A 21,387-nucleotide genomic window follows, 5' to 3' on the forward strand; every position below is an offset into this window, starting at 1 on the left:
CTTGGACTGGGGTGGAACTGGGTTGGAACTGGGACTGGGCTGGGACTGGGTTGGAACTGGGTTAGAACTGGTACTGGGCTTGGAAAGGGTCTGAACTGGGTTGGAACTGGGACTGGGCTTGGACTGGTCTGGAACTGGGTAAGAACTGGGACTGGGCTTGGACTGGTCTGGAACTGCATTGGAACTGGGACTGGGCTGGAACTGGGATGAAACTGGGATTGGAACTGGGACTGGGCTGGAACTGGGTTAGAACTGGGACTGGGCTTTGACTGGGCTGGAACTGGGACTTGGCTTGGACTGGGTTGGAACTGAGTTGGAACTGGAACTGGGCTTGGATTGGGTTGGAACTGGGTTGGAACTGGGATTCGGCTGGTACTGGGTTGGAACTGGGATTGGAACTGGGACTGGGCTGGAACTGGGTTTGAACTGGGATTGGAACTGGGACTGGGCTGGAACTGTGTCGGAACTGGGATTCGGCTGGTACTGGGTTGGAACTGGGACTGGGCAGGAACTGGGTTGGAACTGGGTTATAACTGGGACTGGGCTTGGACTGGGTTGGAACTGGGTCGGTACTGGGTCGGAACTGGGATTGTCCTGGAAATGGGTTGGAACTGGGACTCGGCTTGGACTGGACTGGAACTGGGTTGGAACTGGAACTGGGCTTGGACTGGGTTGGAACTGGGACAGTCTTGGACTGGGTTGGAACTGGGTTGGATCTGGGACTGGGCTGGGACTGGGTTGGAACTGGGTTAGAACTGGGACTGGGCATGGACGGGGCTGGAACTGGGTTGGAACTGGGACTGGGCTTGGACTGGGTTGGAACTGGGTTGGAACTAGTTAAGAACTGGTACTGGGCTTGGACTGGGCTGGAACTGGGTTGGAACTGGGACTGGGCTTGGACTGGGTTGGAACTGGGTTGGAACTGGGTCGGTACTGGGTCGGAACTGGGACTGGGCTGGAACTGGGCTGGAACTGGGTTAGAACTGGGACTGGGCTTTGACTGGGCTGGAACTGGGACTGGGCTTGGACTGGGCGCGAACTGGGTTGGAACTGGGTCTGGGGTTGGACTGGGGTTGGACTGCAGTTGGACTGGGTCGGTACTGGGTCGGAACTGGGACTGGGCTGGAACTGGGTTGGAACTGGGACTGGGCTTGGACTGGGTTGGAACTGGGTTAGAATTGGATCAGAACTGGGTCAGAACTGGGACTGGGACTGGGTTTGGACTGGGTTGGAACTGGGAATGGGCTTGGACTGGGTTGGAACTGAGTTGGAACTGGTACTGGGCTTGGATTGGGTTGGAACTGGGTTGGAACTGGGACAGTCTTGGACTGGGGTGGAACTGGGTTGGAACTGGGACTGGGCTGGGACTGGGTTGGAACTGGGTTAGAACTGGGACTGGGCATGGATTGGGCTGGAACTGGGTTGGAACTGGGACTGGGCTTGGACTGGGTTGGAACTGGGTTGGAACTAGTTAAGAACTGGTACTGGGCTTGGAATGGGTTGGAACTGGGTTGGAACTGGGACTGGGCTTGGACTGGTCTGGAACTAGTTAAGAACTGGGACTGGGCTTGGACTGGTGTGGAACTGCATTGGAACTGGGACTGGGCTGGAACTGGGATGGAACTGGGATTGGAACTGGGACTGGGCTGGAACTGGGTTGGAACTGGGACTGGGCTGGGACTGGGTTGGAACTGGGTTAGAACTGGGACTGGGCATGGATTGGGCTGGAACTGGGTTGGAACTGGGACTGGGCTTGGACTGGGTTGGAACTGGGTTGGAACTAGTTAAGAACTGGTACTGGGCTTGGACTGGGCTGGAACTGGGTTTGGAACTGGGACTGGGCTTGGACTGGGTTGGAACTGGGTTGGAACTAGTTAAGAACTGGTACTGGGCTTGGACTGGGCTGGGACTGGGCTTGGACTGGGCCGGAACTGGGTTGGAACTGGAACTGGGCTTGGACTGGGTTTGAACTGGGTCGGAACTGGGACTGGGTTGGAATTGGGTAAGAACCGGGACTGGGCTTGGACTGGGCTTGGACTGGGCTGGAACTGCGTTAGAACTGGGACTGGGCTGGAACTGGGATGGAACTGGGATTGGAACTGGGACTGGGCTGGAACTGGGTTGGAACTGGGATTGGAACTGGGACTGGGCTGGAACTTTGTCGGAACTGGGACTCGGCTGGTACTGGGTTGGAACTGGGACTGGGCTGGAACTGGTTTGGAACTGGGTTATAACTTGGACTGGGCTTGGACTGGGTTGGAACTGGATTTACTGGGTCGGAACTGGTACTAGACAGGACTGGGTTGGAACTGGGATTGGAACTGGGACTGGACTGGAGCTTGGTTGGAACTGGGACTGGGCTGGAACTGGGTTGGAACTGGGTTATAACTGGGACTGGGCTGGAACTGGGTTGGAACTGGATTGAAACTGGGTCGGAACTGGTACTAGACAGGACTGGGTTGGAACTGGAATTGGAACTGGGATTGGAACTGGGACTGGACTGGAGCTTGGTTGGAACTGGGATTGGAACTGGGACTGTGCTGGAACTGTGTCGGACCTGGGACTGGGCGGGAACTGGGTTGGAACTGAGACTGGGCTGGAACTGGGTTGGAACTGGGATTGGTACTGGGACTGGGCTGGAACTGGAATGGAACTGGGACTGGGCTGGAACTGTGTCGGAACTGGGATTCGGCTGGTACTGGGTTGGAACTGGGATTGGAACTGGGACTGGGCTGGAACTGGGTTTGAACTGGGATTGGAACTGGGACTGGGCTGGAACTGTGTCGGAACTGGGATCCGGCTGGTACTGGGTTGGAACTGGGACTGGGCTGAAACTGGGTTGGAACTGGGTTATGACTGGGACTGGGCTTGGACTGGGTTGGAACTGGGTCGGTACTGGGTCGGAACTGGGATTGTCCTGGAAATGGGTTGGAACTGGGACTCGGCTTGGACTGGACTGGAACTGGGTTGGAACTGGAACTGGGCTTGGACTGGGTTGGAACTGGGACAGTCTTGGACTGGGTTGGAACTGGGCTGGAACTGGGACTGGGCTTGGACTGGGCGCGAACTGGGTTGGAACTGGGTCTGGGCTTGGACTGGGGTTGGACTGCAGTTGGACTGGGTCGGTACTGGGTCGGAACTGGGACTGGGCTGGAACTGGGATGGAACTGGGATTGGAACTGGGACTGGGCTGGAACTGGGTTGGAACTGGGACTGGGCTGGGACTGGGTTGGAACTGGGTTAGAACTGGGACTGGGCATGGATTGGGCTGGAACTGGGTTGGAACTGGGACTGGGCTTGGACTGGGTTGGAACTGGGTTGGAACTAGTTAAGAACTGGTACTGGGCTTGGACTGGGCTGGAACTGGGTTTGGAACTGGGACTGGGCTTGGACTGGGTTGGAACTGGGTTGGAACTAGTTAAGAACTGGTACTGGGCTTGGAATGGGCTGGTACTGGGCTTGGAAATGGGACTGGGCTGGAACTGGGATGGAACTGGGATTGGAACTGGGACTGGGCTGGAACTGGGTTGGAACTGGGACTGGGCTGGGACTGGGTTGGAACTGGGTTAGAACTGGGACTGGGCATGGATTGGGCTGGAACTGGGTTGGAACTGGGACTGGGCTTGGACTGGGTTGGAACTGGGATTGGAACTGGGACTGGGCTGGAACTGGGATGGAACTGGGATTGGAACTGGGACTGGGCTGGAACTGGGTTGGAACTGGGACTGGGCTGGGACTGGGTTGGAACTGGGTTAGAACTGGGACTGGGCATGGATTGGGCTGGAACTGGGTTGGAACTGGGACTGGGCTTGGACTGGGTTGGAACTGGGATTGGAACTGGGACTGGGCTGGAACTGGGATGGAACTGGGATTGGAACTGGGACTGGGCTGGAACTGGGTTGGAACTGGGACTGGGCTGGGACTGGGTTGGAACTGGGTTAGAACTGGGACTGGGCATGGATTGGGCTGGAACTGGGTTGGAACTGGGACTGGGCTTGGACTGGGTTGGAACTGGGTTGGAACTAGTTAAGAACTGGTACTGGGCTTGGACTGGGCTGGAACTGGGTTTGGAACTGGGACTGGGCTTGGACTGGGTTGGAACTGGGTTGGAACTAGTTAAGAACTGGTACTGGGCTTGGACTGGGCTGGTACTGGGCTTGGAATGGGTTGGAACTGGGTTGGAACTGGGACTGGGCTTGGACTGGTCTGGAACTGGGTAAGAACTGGGACTGGGCTTGGACTGGTCTGGAACTGCATTGGAACTGGGACTGGGCTGGAACTGGGATGGAACTGGGATTGGAACTGGGTTGGAACTGGGACTGGGCTGGGACTGGGTTGGAACTGGGTTAGAACTGGGACTGGGCATGGATTGGGCTGGAACTGGGTTGGAACTGGGACTGGGCTTGGACTGGGTTGGAACTGGGTGGGAACTAGTTAAGAACTGGTACTGGGCTTGGACTGGGCTGGAACTGGGTTTGGAACTGGGACTGGGCTTGGACTGGGTTGGAACTGGGTTGGAACTAGTTAAGAACTGGTACTGGGCTTGGACTGGGCTGGGACTGGGCTTGGACTGGGTTGGAACTAGTTAAGAACTGGTACTGGGCTTGGACTGGGCTGGGACTGGGCTTGGACTGGGTTGGAACTGGAACTGGGCTTGGACTGGGTTTGAACTGGGTCGGAACTGGGACTGGGTTGGAATTGGGTAAGAACCGGGACTGGGCTTGGACTGGGCTTGGACTGGGCTGGAACTGCGTTAGAACTGGGACTGGGCTGGAACTGGGATGGAACTGGGATAGGAACTGGGACTGGGCTGGAACTGGGTTGGAACTGGGATTGGAACTGGGACTGGGCTGGAACTTTGTCGGAACTGGGACTCGGCTGGTACTGGGTTGGAACTGGGACTGGGCTGGAACTGGGTTGGAACTGGGTTATAACTGGGACTGGGCTTGGACTGGGTTGGAACTGGATTTACTGGGTCGGAACTGGTACTAGACAGGACTGGGTTGGAACTGGGATTGGAACTGGGACTGGACTGGAGCTTGGTTGGAACTGGGACTGGGCTGGAACTGGGTTGGAACTGGGTTATAACTGGGACTGGGCTGGAACTGGGTTGGAACTGGATTGAAACTGGGTCGGAACTGGTACTAGACAGGACTGGGTTGGAACTGGAATTGGAACTGGGATTGGAACTGGGACTGGACTGGAGCTTGGTTGGAACTGGGATTGGAACTGGGACTGTGCTGGAACTGTGTCGGACCTGGGACTGGGCGGGAACTGGGTTGGAACTGAGACTGGGCAGGAACTGGGTTGGAACTGGGATTGGTACTGGGACTGGGCTGGAACTGGATTGGAACTGGGACTGGGCTGGAACTGTGTCGGAACTGGGATTCGGCTGGTACTGGGTTGGAACTGGGATTGGAACTGGGACTGGGCTGGAACTGGGTTTGAACTGGGATTGGAACTGGGACTGGGCTGGAACTGTGTCGGAACTGGGATTCGGCTGGTACTGGGTTGGAACTGGGACTGGGCTGAAACTGGGTTGGAACTGGGTTATAACTGGGACTGGGCTTGGACTGGGTTGGAACTGGGTCGGTACTGGGTCGGAACTGGGATTGTCCTGGAAATGGGTTGGAACTGGGACTCGGCTTGGACTGGACTGGAACTGGGTTGGAACTGGAACTGGGCTTGGACTGGGTTGGAACTGGGACAGTCTTGGACTGGGTTGGAACTGGGCTGGAACTGGGACTGGGCTTGGACTGGGCGCGAACTGGGTTGGAACTGGGTCTGGGCTTGGACTGGGGTTGGACTGCAGTTGGACTGGGTCGGTACTGGGTCGGAACTGGGACTGGGCTGGAACTGGGTTGGAACTGGGACTGGGCTTGGACTGGGTTGGAACTGGGTCAGAATTGGGTCGGAACTGGGTCAGAACTGGGACTGGGACTGGGCTTGGACTGGGTTGGAACTGGGAATGGGCTTGGACTGGGTTGGAACTGGTACTGGGCTTGGATTGGGTTGGAACTGGGTTGGAACTGGGACAGTCTTGGACTGGGGTGGAACTGGGTTGGAACTGGGACTGGGCTGGGACTGGGTTGGAACTGGGTTAGAACTGGGACTGGGCATGGATTGGGCTGGAACTGGGTTGGAACTGGGACTGGGCTTGGACTGGGTTGGAACTGGGTTGGAACTAGTTAAGAACTGGTACTGGGCTTGGAATGGGTTGGAACTGGGTTGGAACTGGGACTGGGCTTGGACTGGTCTGGAACTGGGTAAGAACTGGGACTGGGCTTGGACTGGTCTGGAACTGCATTGGAACTGGGACTGGGCTGGAACTGGGATGGAACTGGGATTGGAACTGGGACTGGGCTGGAACTGGGTTGGAACTGGGACTGGGCTGGGACTGGGTTAGAACTGGGTTAGAACTGGGACTGGGCATGGATTGGGCTGGAACTGGGTTGGAACTGGGACTGGGCTTGGACTGGGTTGGAACTGGGTTGGAACTGGGTTAGAACTGGGACTGGGCATGGATTGGGCTGGAACTGGGTTGGAACTGGGACTGGGCTTGGACTGGGTTGGAACTGGGTTGGAACTAGTTAAGAACTGGTACTGGGCTTGGACTGGGCTGGAACTGGGTTGGAACTGGGTTATAACTGGGACTGGGCTGGGACTGGGTTGGAACTGGGTTAAAACTGGGACTGGGCATGGATTGGGCTGGAACTGGGACTGGGCTTGGACTGGGTTGGAACTGGGTTGGAACTAGTTAAGAACTGGTACTGGGCTTGGACTGGGCTGGATTTGGGTTGGAACTGGGACTGGGCTTGGACTGGGTTGGAACTGGGTTGGAACTAGTTAAGAACTGGTACTGGGCTTGGACTGGGCTGGAACTGGGTTGGAACTGGGACTGGGCTTGGACTGGGTTGGAACTGGGTTGGAACTGGGTTAGAACTGGGACTGGGCATGGATTGGGCTGGAACTGGGTTGGAACTGGGACTGGGCTTGGACTGGGTTGGAACTGGGTTGGAACTAGTTAAGAACTGGTACTGGGCTTGGACTGGGCTGGAACTGGGTTGGAACTGGGACTGGGCTTGGACTGGGTTGGAACTGGGTTATAACTGGGACTGGGCTGGGACTGGGTTGGAACTGGGTTAGAACTGGGACTGGGCATGGATTGGGCTGGAACTGGGTTGGAACTGGGACTGGGCTTGGACTGGGTTGGAACTGGGTTGGAACTAGTTAAGAACTGGTACTGGGCTTGGACTGGGCTGGAACTGGGTTGGAACTGGGACTGGGCTTGGACTGGGTTGGAACTGGGTTGGAACTAGTTAAGAACTGGTACTGGGCTTGGACTGGGCTGGAACTGGGTTGGAACTGGGACTGGGCTTGGACTGGGCTGGAACTTTGTCGGAACTGGGACTCGGCTGGTACTGGGTTGGAACTGGGACTGGGCTGGAACTGGGTTGGAACTGGGTTATAACTGGGACTGGGCTTGGACTGGGTTGGAACTGGATTTACTGGGTCGGAACTGGTACTAGACAGGACTGGGTTGGAACTGGGATTGGAACTGGGACTGGACTGGAGCTTGGTTGGAACTGGGACTGGGCTGGAACTGGGTTGGAACTGGGTTATAACTGGGACTGGGCTGGAACTGGGTTGGAACTGGATTGAAACTGGGTCGGAACTGGTACTAGACAGGACTGGGTTGGAACTGGAATTGGAACTGGGATTGGAACTGGGACTGGACTGGAGCTTGGTTGGAACTGGGATTGGAACTGGGACTGTGCTGGAACTGTGTCGGACCTGGGACTGGGCGGGAACTGGGTTGGAACTGAGACTGGGCAGGAACTGGGTTGGAACTGGGATTGGTACTGGGACTGGGCTGGAACTGGATTGGAACTGGGACTGGGCTGGAACTGTGTCGGAACTGGGATTCGGCTGGTACTGGGTTGGAACTGGGATTGGAACTGGGACTGGGCTGGAACTGGGTTTGAACTGGGATTGGAACTGGGACTGGGCTGGAACTGTGTCGGAACTGGGATTCGGCTGGTACTGGGTTGGAACTGGGACTGGGCTGAAACTGGGTTGGAACTGGGTTATAACTGGGACTGGGCTTGGACTGGGTTGGAACTGGGTCGGTACTGGGTCGGAACTGGGATTGTCCTGGAAATGGGTTGGAACTGGGACTCGGCTTGGACTGGACTGGAACTGGGTTGGAACTGGAACTGGGCTTGGACTGGGTTGGAACTGGGACAGTCTTGGACTGGGTTGGAACTGGGCTGGAACTGGGACTGGGCTTGGACTGGGCGCGAACTGGGTTGGAACTGGGTCTGGGCTTGGACTGGGGTTGGACTGCAGTTGGACTGGGTCGGTACTGGGTCGGAACTGGGACTGGGCTGGAACTGGGTTGGAACTGGGACTGGGCTTGGACTGGGTTGGAACTGGGTCAGAATTGGGTCGGAACTGGGTCAGAACTGGGACTGGGACTGGGCTTGGACTGGGTTGGAACTGGGAATGGGCTTGGACTGGGTTGGAACTGGTACTGGGCTTGGATTGGGTTGGAACTGGGTTGGAACTGGGACAGTCTTGGACTGGGGTGGAACTGGGTTGGAACTGGGACTGGGCTGGGACTGGGTTGGAACTGGGTTAGAACTGGGACTGGGCATGGATTGGGCTGGAACTGGGTTGGAACTGGGACTGGGCTTGGACTGGGTTGGAACTGGGTTGGAACTAGTTAAGAACTGGTACTGGGCTTGGAATGGGTTGGAACTGGGTTGGAACTGGGACTGGGCTTGGACTGGTCTGGAACTGGGTAAGAACTGGGACTGGGCTTGGACTGGTCTGGAACTGCATTGGAACTGGGACTGGGCTGGAACTGGGATGGAACTGGGATTGGAACTGGGACTGGGCTGGAACTGGGTTGGAACTGGGACTGGGCTGGGACTGGGTTAGAACTGGGTTAGAACTGGGACTGGGCATGGATTGGGCTGGAACTGGGTTGGAACTGGGACTGGGCTTGGACTGGGTTGGAACTGGGTTGGAACTGGGTTAGAACTGGGACTGGGCATGGATTGGGCTGGAACTGGGTTGGAACTGGGACTGGGCTTGGACTGGGTTGGAACTGGGTTGGAACTAGTTAAGAACTGGTACTGGGCTTGGACTGGGCTGGAACTGGGTTGGAACTGGGTTATAACTGGGACTGGGCTGGGACTGGGTTGGAACTGGGTTAAAACTGGGACTGGGCATGGATTGGGCTGGAACTGGGACTGGGCTTGGACTGGGTTGGAACTGGGTTGGAACTAGTTAAGAACTGGTACTGGGCTTGGACTGGGCTGGATTTGGGTTGGAACTGGGACTGGGCTTGGACTGGGTTGGAACTGGGTTGGAACTAGTTAAGAACTGGTACTGGGCTTGGACTGGGCTGGAACTGGGTTGGAACTGGGACTGGGCTTGGACTGGGTTGGAACTGGGTTGGAACTGGGTTAGAACTGGGACTGGGCATGGATTGGGCTGGAACTGGGTTGGAACTGGGACTGGGCTTGGACTGGGTTGGAACTGGGTTGGAACTAGTTAAGAACTGGTACTGGGCTTGGACTGGGCTGGAACTGGGTTGGAACTGGGACTGGGCTTGGACTGGGTTGGAACTGGGTTATAACTGGGACTGGGCTGGGACTGGGTTGGAACTGGGTTAGAACTGGGACTGGGCATGGATTGGGCTGGAACTGGGTTGGAACTGGGACTGGGCTTGGACTGGGTTGGAACTGGGTTGGAACTAGTTAAGAACTGGTACTGGGCTTGGACTGGGCTGGAACTGGGTTGGAACTGGGACTGGGCTTGGACTGGGTTGGAACTGGGTTGGAACTAGTTAAGAACTGGTACTGGGCTTGGACTGGGCTGGAACTGGGTTGGAACTGGGACTGGGCTTGGAGTGGGCCGGAACTGGGTCGGAAATGGAACTGGGCTTGGACTGGGTTTGGACTGGGTTTGAACTGGGTCGGAACTGGGACTGGGTTGGAATTGGGTAAGAACCGGGACTGGGCTTGGACTGGGCTGGAACTGCGTTGGAACTGGGACTGGGCTGGAACTGGGATGGAACTGGGACTGGGCTGGAACTGGGTTGGAACTGGGATTGGAACTGGGACTGGGCTGGAACTTTGTCGGAACTGGGACTCGGCTGGTACTGGGTTGGAACTGGGACTGGGCTGGAACTGGGTTGGAACTGCGTTATAACTGGGACTGGGCTTGGACTGGGTTGAAACTGGGTCGGTACTGGGTCGGAACTGGGATTGTCCTGGAAATGGGTTGGAACTGGGACTGGGCTTGGACTGGGTTGGAACTGGGTTATAACTGGGACTGGGCAGGAACTGGGTTGGAACTGGGTTATAACTGGGACTGGGCTTGGACTGGGTTGGAACTGGGTCGGTACTGGGTCGGAACTGGGATTGTCCTGGAAATGGGTTGGAACTGGGACTCGGCTTGGACTGGACTGGAACTGGGTTGGAACTGGAACTGGGCTTGGACTGGGTTGGAACTGGGACAGTCTTGGACTGGGTTGGAACTGGGTTGGATCTGGGACTGGGCTGGGACTGGGTTGGAACTGGGTTAGAACTGGGACTGGGCATGGACGGGGCTGGAACTGGGTTGGAACTGGGACTGGGCTTGGACTGGGTTGGAACTGGGTTGGAACTAGTTAAGAACTGGTACTGGGCTTGGACTGGGCTGGAACTGGGTTGGAAATGGGACTGGGCTGGAACTGGGATGGAACTGGGATTGGAACTGGGACTGGGCTGGAACTGGGTTGGAACTGGGACTGGGCTGGGACTGGGTTGGAACTGGGTTAGAACTGGGACTGGGCATGGATTGGGCTGGAACTGGGTTGGAACTGGGACTGGGCTTGGACTGGGTTGGAACTGGGATTGGAACTGGGACTGGGCTGGAACTGGGATGGAACTGGGATTGGAACTGGGACTGGGCTGGAACTGGGTTGGAACTGGGACTGGGCTGGGACTGGGTTGGAACTGGGTTAGAACTGGGACTGGGCATGGATTGGGCTGGAACTGGGTTGGAACTGGGACTGGGCTTGGACTGGGTTGGAACTGGGTTGGAACTAGTTAAGGACTGGTACTGGGCTTGGACTGGGCTGGAACTGGGTTTGGAACTGGGACTGGGCTTGGACTGGGTTGGAACTGGGTTGGAACTAGTTAAGAACTGGTACTGGGCTTGGACTGGGCTGGTACTGGGCTTGGAATGGGTTGGAACTGGGTTGGAACTGGGACTGGGCTTGGACTGGTCTGGAACTGGGTAAGAACTGGGACTGGGCTTGGACTGGTCTGGAACTGCATTGGAACTGGGACTGGGCTGGAACTGGGATGGAACTGGGATTGGAACTGGGACTGGGCAGGAACTGGGTTGGAACTGGGACTGGGCTGGGACTGGGTTGGAACTGGGTTAGAACTGGGACTGGGCATGGATTGGGCTGGAACTGGGTTGGAACTGGGACTGGGCTTGGACTGGGTTGGAACTGGGTTGGAACTAGTTAAGAACTGGTACTGGGCTTGGACTGGGCTGGAACTGGGTTTGGAACTGGGACTGGGCTTGGACTGGGTTGGAACTGGGTTGGAACTAGTTAAGAACTGGTACTGGGCTTGGACTGGGCTGGGACTGGGCTTGGACTGGGTTGGAACTAGTTAAGAACTGGTACTGGGCTTGGACTGGGCTGGGACTGGGCTTGGACTGGGTTGGAACTGGAACTGGGCTTGGACTGGGTTTGAACTGGGTCGGAACTGGGACTGGGTTGGAATTGGGTAAGAACCGGGACTGGGCTTGGACTGGGCTTGGACTGGGCTGGAACTGCGTTAGAACTGGGACTGGGCTGGAACTGGGATGGAACTGGGATTGGAACTGGGACTGGGCTGGAACTGGGTTGGAACTGGGATTGGAACTGGGACTGGGCTGGAACTTTGTCGGAACTGGGACTCGGCTGGTACTGGGTTGGAACTGGGACTGGGCTGGAACTGGGTTGGAACTGGGTTATAACTGGGACTGGGCTTGGACTGGGTTGGAACTGGATTTACTGGGTCGGAACTGGTACTAGACAGGACTGGGTTGGAACTGGGATTGGAACTGGGACTGGACTGGAGCTTGGTTGGAACTGGGACTGGGCTGGAACTGGGTTGGAACTGGGTTATAACTGGGACTGGGCTGGAACTGGGTTGGAACTGGATTGAAACTGGGTCGGAACTGGTGCTAGACAGGACTGGGTTGGAACTGGAATTGGAACTGGGATTGGAACTGGGACTGGACTGGAGCTTGGTTGGAACTGGGATTGGAACTGGGACTGGGCGGGAACTGTGTCGGACCGGGGACTGGGCGGGAACTGGGTTGGAACTGAGACTGGGCAGGAACTGGGTTGGAACTGGGATTGGTACTGGGACTGGGCTGGAACTGTGTCGGAACTGGGATTCGGCTGGTACTGGGTTGGAACTGGGATTGGAACTGGGACTGGGCTGGAACTGGGTTTGAACTGGGATTGGAACTGGGACTGGGCTGGAACTGTGTCGGAACTGGGATTCGGCTGGTACTGGGTTGGAACTGGGACTGGGCTGAAACTGGGTTGGAACTGGGTTATAACTGGGACTGGGCTTGGACTGGGTTGGAACTGGGTCGGTACTGGGTCGGAACTGGGATTGTCCTGGAAATGGGTTGGAACTGGGACTCGGCTTGGACTGGACTGGAACTGGGTTGGAACTGGAACTGGGCTTGGACTGGGTTGGAACTGGGACAGTCTTGGACTGGGTTGGAACTGGGCTGGAACTGGGACTGGGCTTGGACTGGGCGCGAACTGGGTTGGAACTGGGTCTGGGCTTGGACTGGGGTTGGACTGCAGTTGGACTGGGTCGGTACTGGGTCGGAACTGGGACTGGGCTGGAACTGGGTTGGAACTGGGACTGGGCTTGGACTGGGTTGGAACTGGGTCAGAATTGGGTCGGAACTGGGTCAGAACTGGGACTGGGACTGGGCTTGGACTGGGTTGGAACTGGGAATGGGCTTGGACTGGGTTGGAACTGGTACTGGGCTTGGATTGGGTTGGAACTGGGTTGGAACTGGGACAGTCTTGGACTGGGGTGGAACTGGGTTGGAACTGGGACTGGGCTGGGACTGGGTTGGAACTGGGTTAGAACTGGGACTGGGCATGGATTGGGCTGGAACTGGGTTGGAACTGGGACTGGGCTTGGACTGGGTTGGAACTGGGTTGGAACTAGTTAAGAACTGGTACTGGGCTTGGAATGGGTTGGAACTGGGTTGGAACTGGGACTGGGCTTGGACTGGTCTGGAACTGGGTAAGAACTGGGACTGGGCTTGGACTGGTCTGGAACTGCATTGGAACTGGGACTGGGCTGGAACTGGGATGGAACTGGGATTGGAACTGGGACTGGGCTGGAACTGGGTTGGAACTGGGACTGGGCTGAGACTGGGTTAGAACTGGGTTAGAACTGGGACTGGGCATGGATTGGGCTGGAACTGGGTTGGAACTGGGACTGGGCTTGGACTGGGTTGGAACTGGGTTGGAACTGGGTTAGAACTGGGACTGGGCATGGATTGGGCTGGAACTGGGTTGGAACTGGGACTGGGCTTGGACTGGGTTGGAACTGGGTTGGAACTAGTTAAGAACTGGTACTGGGCTTGGACTGGGCTGGAACTGGGTTGGAACTGGGTTATAACTGGGACTGGGCTGGGACTGGGTTGGAACTGGGTTAGAACTGGGACTGGGCATGGATTGGGCTGGAACTGGGACTGGGCTTGGACTGGGTTGGAACTGGGTTGGAACTAGTTAAGAACTGGTACTGGGCTTGGACTGGGCTGGATTTGGGTTGGAACTGGGACTGGGCTTGGACTGGGTTGGAACTGGGTTGGAACTAGTTAAGAACTGGTACTGGGCTTGGACTGGGCTGGAACTGGGTTGGAACTGGGACTGGGCTTGGACTGGGTTGGAACTGGGTTGGAACTGGGTTAGAACTGGGACTGGGCATGGATTGGGCTGGAACTGGGTTGGAACTGGGACTGGGCTTGGACTGGGTTGGAACTGGGTTGGAACTAGTTAAGAACTGGTACTGGGCTTGGACTGGGCTGGAACTGGGTTGGAACTGGGACTGGGCTTGGACTGGGTTGGAACTGGGTTATAACTGGGACTGGGCTGGGACTGGGTTGGAACTGGGTTAGAACTGGGACTGGGCATGGATTGGGCAGGAACTGGGTTGGAACTGGGACTGGGCTTGGACTGGGTTGGAACTGGGTTGGAACTAGTTAAGAACTGGTACTTGGCTTGGACTGGGCTGGAACTGGGTTGGAACTGGGACTGGGCTTGGACTGGGTTGGAACTGGGTTGGAACTAGTTAAGAACTGGTACTGGGCTTGGACTGGGCTGGAACTGGGTTGGAACTGGGACTGGGCTTGGAGTGGGCCGGAACTGGGTCGGAACTGGAACTGGGCTTGGACTGGGTTTGGACTGGGTTTGAACTGGGTCGGAACTGGGACTGGGTTGGAATTGGGTAAGAACCGGGACTGGGCTTGGACTGGGCTGGAACTGCGTTGGAACTGGGACTGGGCTGGAACTGGGATGGAACTGGGACTGGGCTGGAACTGGGTTGGAACTGGGATTGGAACTGGGACTGGGCTGGAACTTTGTCGGAACTGGGACTGGGCTGGTACTGGGTTGGAACTGGGACTGGGCTGGAACTGGGTTGGAACTGCGTTATAACTGGGACTGGGCTTGGACTGGGTTGAAACTGGGTCGGTACTGGGTCGGAACTGGGATTGTCCTGGAAATGGGTTGGAACTGGGACTGGGCTTGGACTGGGTTGGAACTGGGTTGGAACTGGGTTGGAACTGGGACTGGGCATGGACTGGGTTGGAACTGGGCTGGAACTGGGACTGGGCTTGGACTGGGTTGGAACTGGGTTGGAACTGGGTCGGTACTGGGTCGGAACTGGGACTGGGCTGGAACTGGGCTGGAACTGGGTTAGAACTGGGACGGGGCTGGAACTGGGTAAGAACTGGGACTGGGCTTGGACTGGGTTGGAACTGGGTAAGAACTGGGACTGGGCTTGGACTGGGTCGGAACTGGGACTGGGACTGGGCTTGGACTGGGTTGGAACCGGGAATGGGGATGGCCTGGGTTGGAACTGGGTTGGAACTGGGACTAGGCTTGGACTGGGTTGGAACTGGGTTGGAACTGGGACTAGGCTTGGACTGGGTTGGAACTGGGACTGGGGATGGCCTGGGTTGGAACTGGGTTGGAACTGGGACTAGGCTTGGACTGGGTTGGAACTGGGTTGGAACTGGGACTGGGCTTGGACTGGGCCATAAGATACTCTGGCAGACGTCTCCTGTTTTGCAGCTGAACTGTCGGCTAATCCTCGCTGGACAGAGCCAGCTGCCAGGAACCCAAGAGATATCAACAACTGAAGACATACTGGGATCACACGGTTCCGGCGGGTCGGTCCATCTATACTGGACCCAGTTTAGTACACAGATGTAAGAGCCCAGCTGTCAGGACTCTAAATCTGCTTATCAGCCAGTCTTGATCATTTGCCAGGAAATCTCCCTGGTCCCTAAAAACTCACCCCATCCTCCATCCATTGTGAAGCATGACGCACGTCACTGCAACATTTATATGTTTACTCAGTAATTACAGTATTTAGCAGGTACATCCCAGACCTCAATGTGGGTGTAGACAATGAAGTCACCACAGGACGAAACAGGACCACATCTGGACCATAAATTACTTCTGGGAAGATCTGCAGGTAAACCTAGTCAAGCTGGACCAGTCGGACCACCAGGACTTCAGGATCAGTTGATTTGAAATAGAACTAGTTTATTCTTGTTCATACTTTTTTTTCAGACCTGAACGCCATGTGCAGGTTGTCATCCCAATGAGAGACCACAATGTGTAGCTGGATCAGTAAAACCTGCACAGGAAGCGTGACGTGGAGGATTCTGTTGCTGGTCCTGTTGGACGTTAGCTGAGCAGAAGATTAGCCGGCAGCAGGGCAGCATGTGGGACAATGTCAGACAACCTGCCTCCATATGGACGTTAATCTGCCTCAGAGGTCACTGCTGGACACAGTCCAGTTCAGACAGCTGCTGTGGTTCAGCACCTGCTCCCAGACCACCACAAAGCACCTGAACCACATCACACCTGCAGGACTCTGTCCTAACTCAATTTACACGTTCTGACTCAAACATCAATCTAAATCCTGGACTGTGTCAGAACCAGATCTAGTTCTAAGGATCTTATAGTGAATATTTTTATTCTACATCAAGAATTAATCAGGACTGGATCAGGACTGAATAAAGACTGGATCAAGACCTGGTTCCTAGATCTGTACCAACAAATTCTTTTGTGGAAGCAGTCCAGTTTGGTGGCTTTGTTGCATTTAAACTTTTTAGACTCGTCCACAGAGTACCAGGGTTTGTGTATATGTATACGGTCCCCCTGCCCTCTCTGGTTTCTGAATCTTCAGAACAGCTAATGTCCTCACTGGTCCGAACAGTCATGTCTAACGTCTCTAAATGTGTCCTGACATGGGCAGTCTTCACACCTGTGGACTCCACTGGAGCAGGTGAGCCTCAGGTCTTGCGAGTCCTGGGCTTCTCTGCAGGTGCCATGAAGGTTCAGGTCGGGTCTACATGCTCTAAACACGGAGGAGGATTTCCTGTCAGGATCCGTCTCGGTTTGGGCGAGGATGGTACTGTGGTCTTACTGGTTCCACCTTCAGATCCTGAACTCGGAGCAGGTCCTAGATAAAACTGTAATACTTCCAGCAGCAGCCCTGGTGAGTGAGAGTGTGTGTGTGTGTGTGTGTGCGCGCGCGCGCGTGCTCACCATGATGATGGAGTTGGTGACAGTGGGGTTGTGGACGGACCAGGCGGCCATCAGACAGGCCATGGCAGAGATGACGCAGCTCTCCCAAACGTCTGAGCTCAGACTCTCAGCTCCCAGTGGAGCTGCCGGCTGGCCCCGCCCCATCCCTTATAGCCCCGCCCCTTATTCATAATGGCAGAGGCACTCAGTATGGCCCCGCCCCCTCGTCAATAAAACCCTCCCACATATTGACCATGTCCTTCCCAGGACTTTGTGTCTGTCAAGGATGGATGGAAGTGAATGTTTACAGATGAAGCGAAAAGAATCAGAACCTCAAATTTATTCTGGTTTTACTTCAGAAAGTCCAAATTTCACAGAATCCCCCTGGAATCCTGGTCTGTCCTGGTCTGGGCTGTCCTGGTTCATCCTGGTCTGTCCTGGTCCATCCTGGTCTGTCCTGGTCTGTCCTGGTCCATCCTGGTCTGTCCTGGTCTGTCCTGGTCCATCCTGGTCTGGTCTGTCCTGGTCCATCCTGGTCCATCCTGGTCTGGTCTGTCCTGGTCCATCCTGGTCTGTCCTGGCCCAGGAACACTGAAAACAAACCCACAACTAGGCGGTGGGTCCAATGAAGACTACAGTGAGCATGATGAAGAGGAGGGTGGGATGATGAAGAGGAGGGTGGGATGATGAAGAGGAGGGTGGGCGGAGCGTTCAGGAGAGTCGTTTTCTTTGCCGACATGACAAAGATAAAATCAGATAAAAGTTTTTATGCCAACCTGCAGAAAACAGAAAAGGGTTTTATTGCTGGATGAAAATCGGCTGCTCTGATTGGTAAAACAGATCATAGCGACCCTCCAGAGTCACGTGAGCCGTCCGGTTTCCGGTGTCAGAGCTCCCCCTGCCGGTGGAGCGCCGGTACTGCAACACACCTGTTGAAGCTTTCTGGAGGAAAAGAGGATAAAACAACCTTTCCTGCAGATGGAAATGCACAGTAAGAGTATTTCAGAAGAAATTCAGCATGAAGCAGGTGACCCCTCTCCTGGGTCTGGACCGGTCTGGACCAACCAGGTCCCCCTTCATCTCAGGCCCGATGACCATCCTCTTCCTCCTCCGTCCTGCAGTAAGCAACGTTGAATCAGTTCCAGGATGCAGACACCAGGATCCTTTTTGTGTGTGAAATCATTTCCTTATCAACGTTTGATGATCAGAAATCATTTCTGGCCCGGCGACCGGTGCAGGTGTCCTTCGCCCAACCGTCGCTGGACTCATGGTCTCACGCCGCCTGCTGGTCCCAGGACTGGAAATGCCACCAAAAACAGCTGAATCCGCTGGAATCCAGTAAATATCGGGGTTGTCAGTTTGGTTAAGGCCTCTCTTCTCTCAGGTTGTGTCCAGATACTTCCAGCATGCTGCTCTGCATCCTCTTCTTAAAAAGAAGAACTTCGATCTTGATGTTCTCTCAAACTTCAGGCCAGTGTCTAAGCTGCCGTTCCTCTCAAAGATTTTAGAGAAGGTGGTTTATCATCAGCTACAGGATCACCTTAACCTGCAGGGCCTTCAGGTTTCAGTCTGGTTTCAGGTCTTGTTTCCGCACTGAGACAGCTCTTCTCAGGTCTGGAATGATTGCTTTTACCAGCTGGTTCTGGAGCTTCTGCTGTTTGAATTCTTCCTGATCTTCCTGCTGCTTTCCACGCAGTAGATCATGATGTTCTGTTGTCACGCCTGCAGCAGTCTGTAGGTCTAAACGGTTGGTTTAAATGGTTTAAGTCTTATTTAAAGGTGGAGTATGCAAGATTTTCAATATTTAAAAAAAAAAAAACCAAAGACCCTTCTTAAATGTTTTCCTACCAGTAAAAAAAGTGCTTTTTTCATTTGTCATTAATTAAACTTGTCATTTAATAACGCATTAAATGTGGACAGACTGGAACCTACATGTTCAAAAAGATAATTATGATTGTAGTTATTTTATTAATTTATTTTTAAAATATTGAAAATCTTCCATACTCCACCTTTAAGTAACAGGACTTTTTCAGTAAACTTTGGGCAGTTCTCTTCTTCAAAAGTGACACTGAAACATGGAGTACCTCAAGGCTCCATCTTAGGTCCCATCCTCTTTTTCCTATATTTACTTCCCCTGGGGTCTATTTTTATAAAATATGACGTGCCATTTCACTGTGACGCGGACGACATTCAGATTTATTTCCCGTTAACGTCCGATGGATCCTGTGGTGTGGAAAATCTGAAGAGCTGTTTGAGGGACATCAAAACATGGAACTAAACTTCCTCTGCAGAAATAAGCATAAAAATGAAGTTTTAACTTTTGGGAAAACTGAGCTTCTGGCTGGATGCTGCAGCGCTGTCGGCTCTTTAGACCCTTTTAGCCCTTTTATTAAAAATCTTTTCTTAGATTTTAATTTTAACTCTGATAAGCAGGTCAGTGCAGCAGTCCAGTCTGGTTTTTATCACTTAAGGCTTCTTAGTAGAGTGAAGCCTTTTATTCCTCGTGATGTCCTGAAAGGGTCATTCATGCTTTTATCTTCTCCAGACTGGACCACTGCAACTCGCTCTATACTGGAATTAACCAGTCTCTCCTCCGCCGCCTACAGCGGGTCCAGGGCTCGGCTGTCCGCCTGTTAACGGGGAACAGACGGTGTGACCCCCGTGCTGTGATCTCTTGTCTCATTTAGAAAAGCTTTTAAAGTTTTACTTTTGGTTTTTAAATCTTTTAACGGTCTGACAGCTCTGTTCTGGAGCTCTCCGATCAGAAGACCAGATGCTTCTGGTCGTCCCGTTGGAGCTCTCCGATCAGAAGACCAGATGCTTCTGGTCGTCCCGTTGCAGCTCTCCGATCAGAAGACCAGATGCTTCTGGTCGTCCCGTTGGAGCTCTCCGACCAGAAGACCAGATGCTTCTGGTCGTCCCGTTGGAGCTCTCCGATCAGAAGACCAGATGCTTCTGGTCGTCCCGTTGGAGCTCTCCGACCAGAAGACCAGATGCTTCTGGTCGTCCCGTTGGAGCTCTCCGACCAGAAGACCAGATGCTTCTGGTCGTCCCGTTGCAGCTCTCCGATCAGAAGACCAGATGCTTCTGGTCGTCCCGTTGCAGCTCTCCGATCAGAAGACCAGATGCTTCTGGTCGTCCCGTTGGAGCTCTCCGACCAGAAGACCAGATGCTTCTGGTCGTCCCGTTGGAGCTCTCCGACCAGAAGACCAGATGCTTCTGGTCGTCCCGTTGGAGCTCTCCGATCAGAAGACCAGATGCTTCTGGTCGTCCCGTTGCAGCTCTCCGATCAGAAGACCAGATGCTTCTGGTCGTCCCGTTGCAGCTCTCCGATCAGAAGACCAGATGCTTCTGGTCGTCCCGTTGCAGCTCTCCGATCAGAAGACCAGATGCTTCTGGTCGTCCCGTTGGAGCTCTCCGATCAGAAGACCAGATGCTTCTGGTCGTCCCGTTGGAGCTCTCCGACCAGAAGACCAGATGCTTCTGGTCGTCCCGTTGGAGCTCTCCGACCAGAAGACCAGATGCTTCTGGTCGTCCCGTTGGAGCTCTCCGATCAGAAGACCAGATGCTTCTGGTCGTCCCGTTGGAGCTCTCCGACCAGAAGACCAGATGCTTCTGGTCGTCCCGTTGGAGCTCTCCGACCAGAAGACCAGATGCTTCTGGTCGTCCCGTTGCAGCTCTCCGACCAGAAGACCAGATGCTTCTGGTCGTCCCGTTGGAGCTCTCCGATCAGAAGACCAGATGCTTCTGGTCGTCCCGTTGGAGCTCTCCGATCAGAAGACCAGATGCTTCTGGTCGTCCCGTTGGAGCTCTCCGATCAGAAGACCAGATGCTTCTGGTCGTCCCGTTGGAGCTCTCCGACCAGAAGACCAGATGCTTCTGGTCGTCCCGTTGGAGCTCTCCGACCAGAAGACCAGATGCTTCTGGTCGTCCCGTTGGAGCTCTCCGATCAGAAGACCAGATGCTTCTGGTCGTCCCGTTGGAGCTCTCCGACCAGAAGACCAGATGCTTCTGGTCGTCCCGTTGGAGCTCTCCGACCAGAAGACCAGATGCTTCTGGTCGTCCCGTTGGAGCTCTCCGATCAGAAGACCAGATGCTTCTGGTCGTCCCGTTGGAGCTCTCCGATCAGAAGACCAGATGCTTCTGGTCGTCCCGTTGGAGCTCTCCGACCAGAAGACCAGATGCTTCTGGTCGTCCCGTTGGAGCTCTCCGATCAGAAGACCAGATGCTTCTGGTCGTCCCGTTGGAGCTCTCCGACCAGAAGACCAGATGCTTCTGGTCGTCCCGTTGGAGCTCTCCGACCAGAAGACCAGATGCTTCTGGTCGTCCCGTTGGAGCTCTCCGACCAGAAGACCAGATGCTTCTGGTCGTCCCGTTGGAGCTCTCCGACCAGAAGACCAGATGCTTCTGGTCGTCCCGTTGGAGCTCTCCGATCAGAAGACCAGATGCTTCTGGTCGTCCCGTTGGAGCTCTCCGACCAGAAGACCAGATGCTTCTGGTCGTCCCGTTGGAGCTCTCCGATCAGAAGACCA

The 21,387-nt window shown here is 55.1% G+C and overlaps 1 protein-coding gene across 1 annotated transcript in view; it reads right to left on the reverse strand.

Moving 5' to 3' along the window:
• abcg1 (ATP-binding cassette, sub-family G (WHITE), member 1) overlaps positions 1-16,939 on the reverse strand; it is a gene marked incomplete at both ends in the record, with an annotated part of 203,676 nt that extends 186,737 nt beyond the window's left edge. The window contains one exon of the mRNA XM_079246101.1: positions 16,877-16,939. Coding sequence (XP_079102227.1) covers positions 16,877-16,939 — 63 coding nt within the window. The remainder of the gene's footprint in view (positions 1-16,876) is intronic.
• Positions 16,940-21,387: the final 4,448 nt, after the last annotated feature.

Source organism: Telmatherina bonti (genome assembly GCF_933228915.1).
Source record: "Telmatherina bonti genome assembly, chromosome: 9".
NCBI classification, from domain to species: domain Eukaryota; kingdom Metazoa; phylum Chordata; class Actinopteri; order Atheriniformes; family Telmatherinidae; genus Telmatherina; species Telmatherina bonti.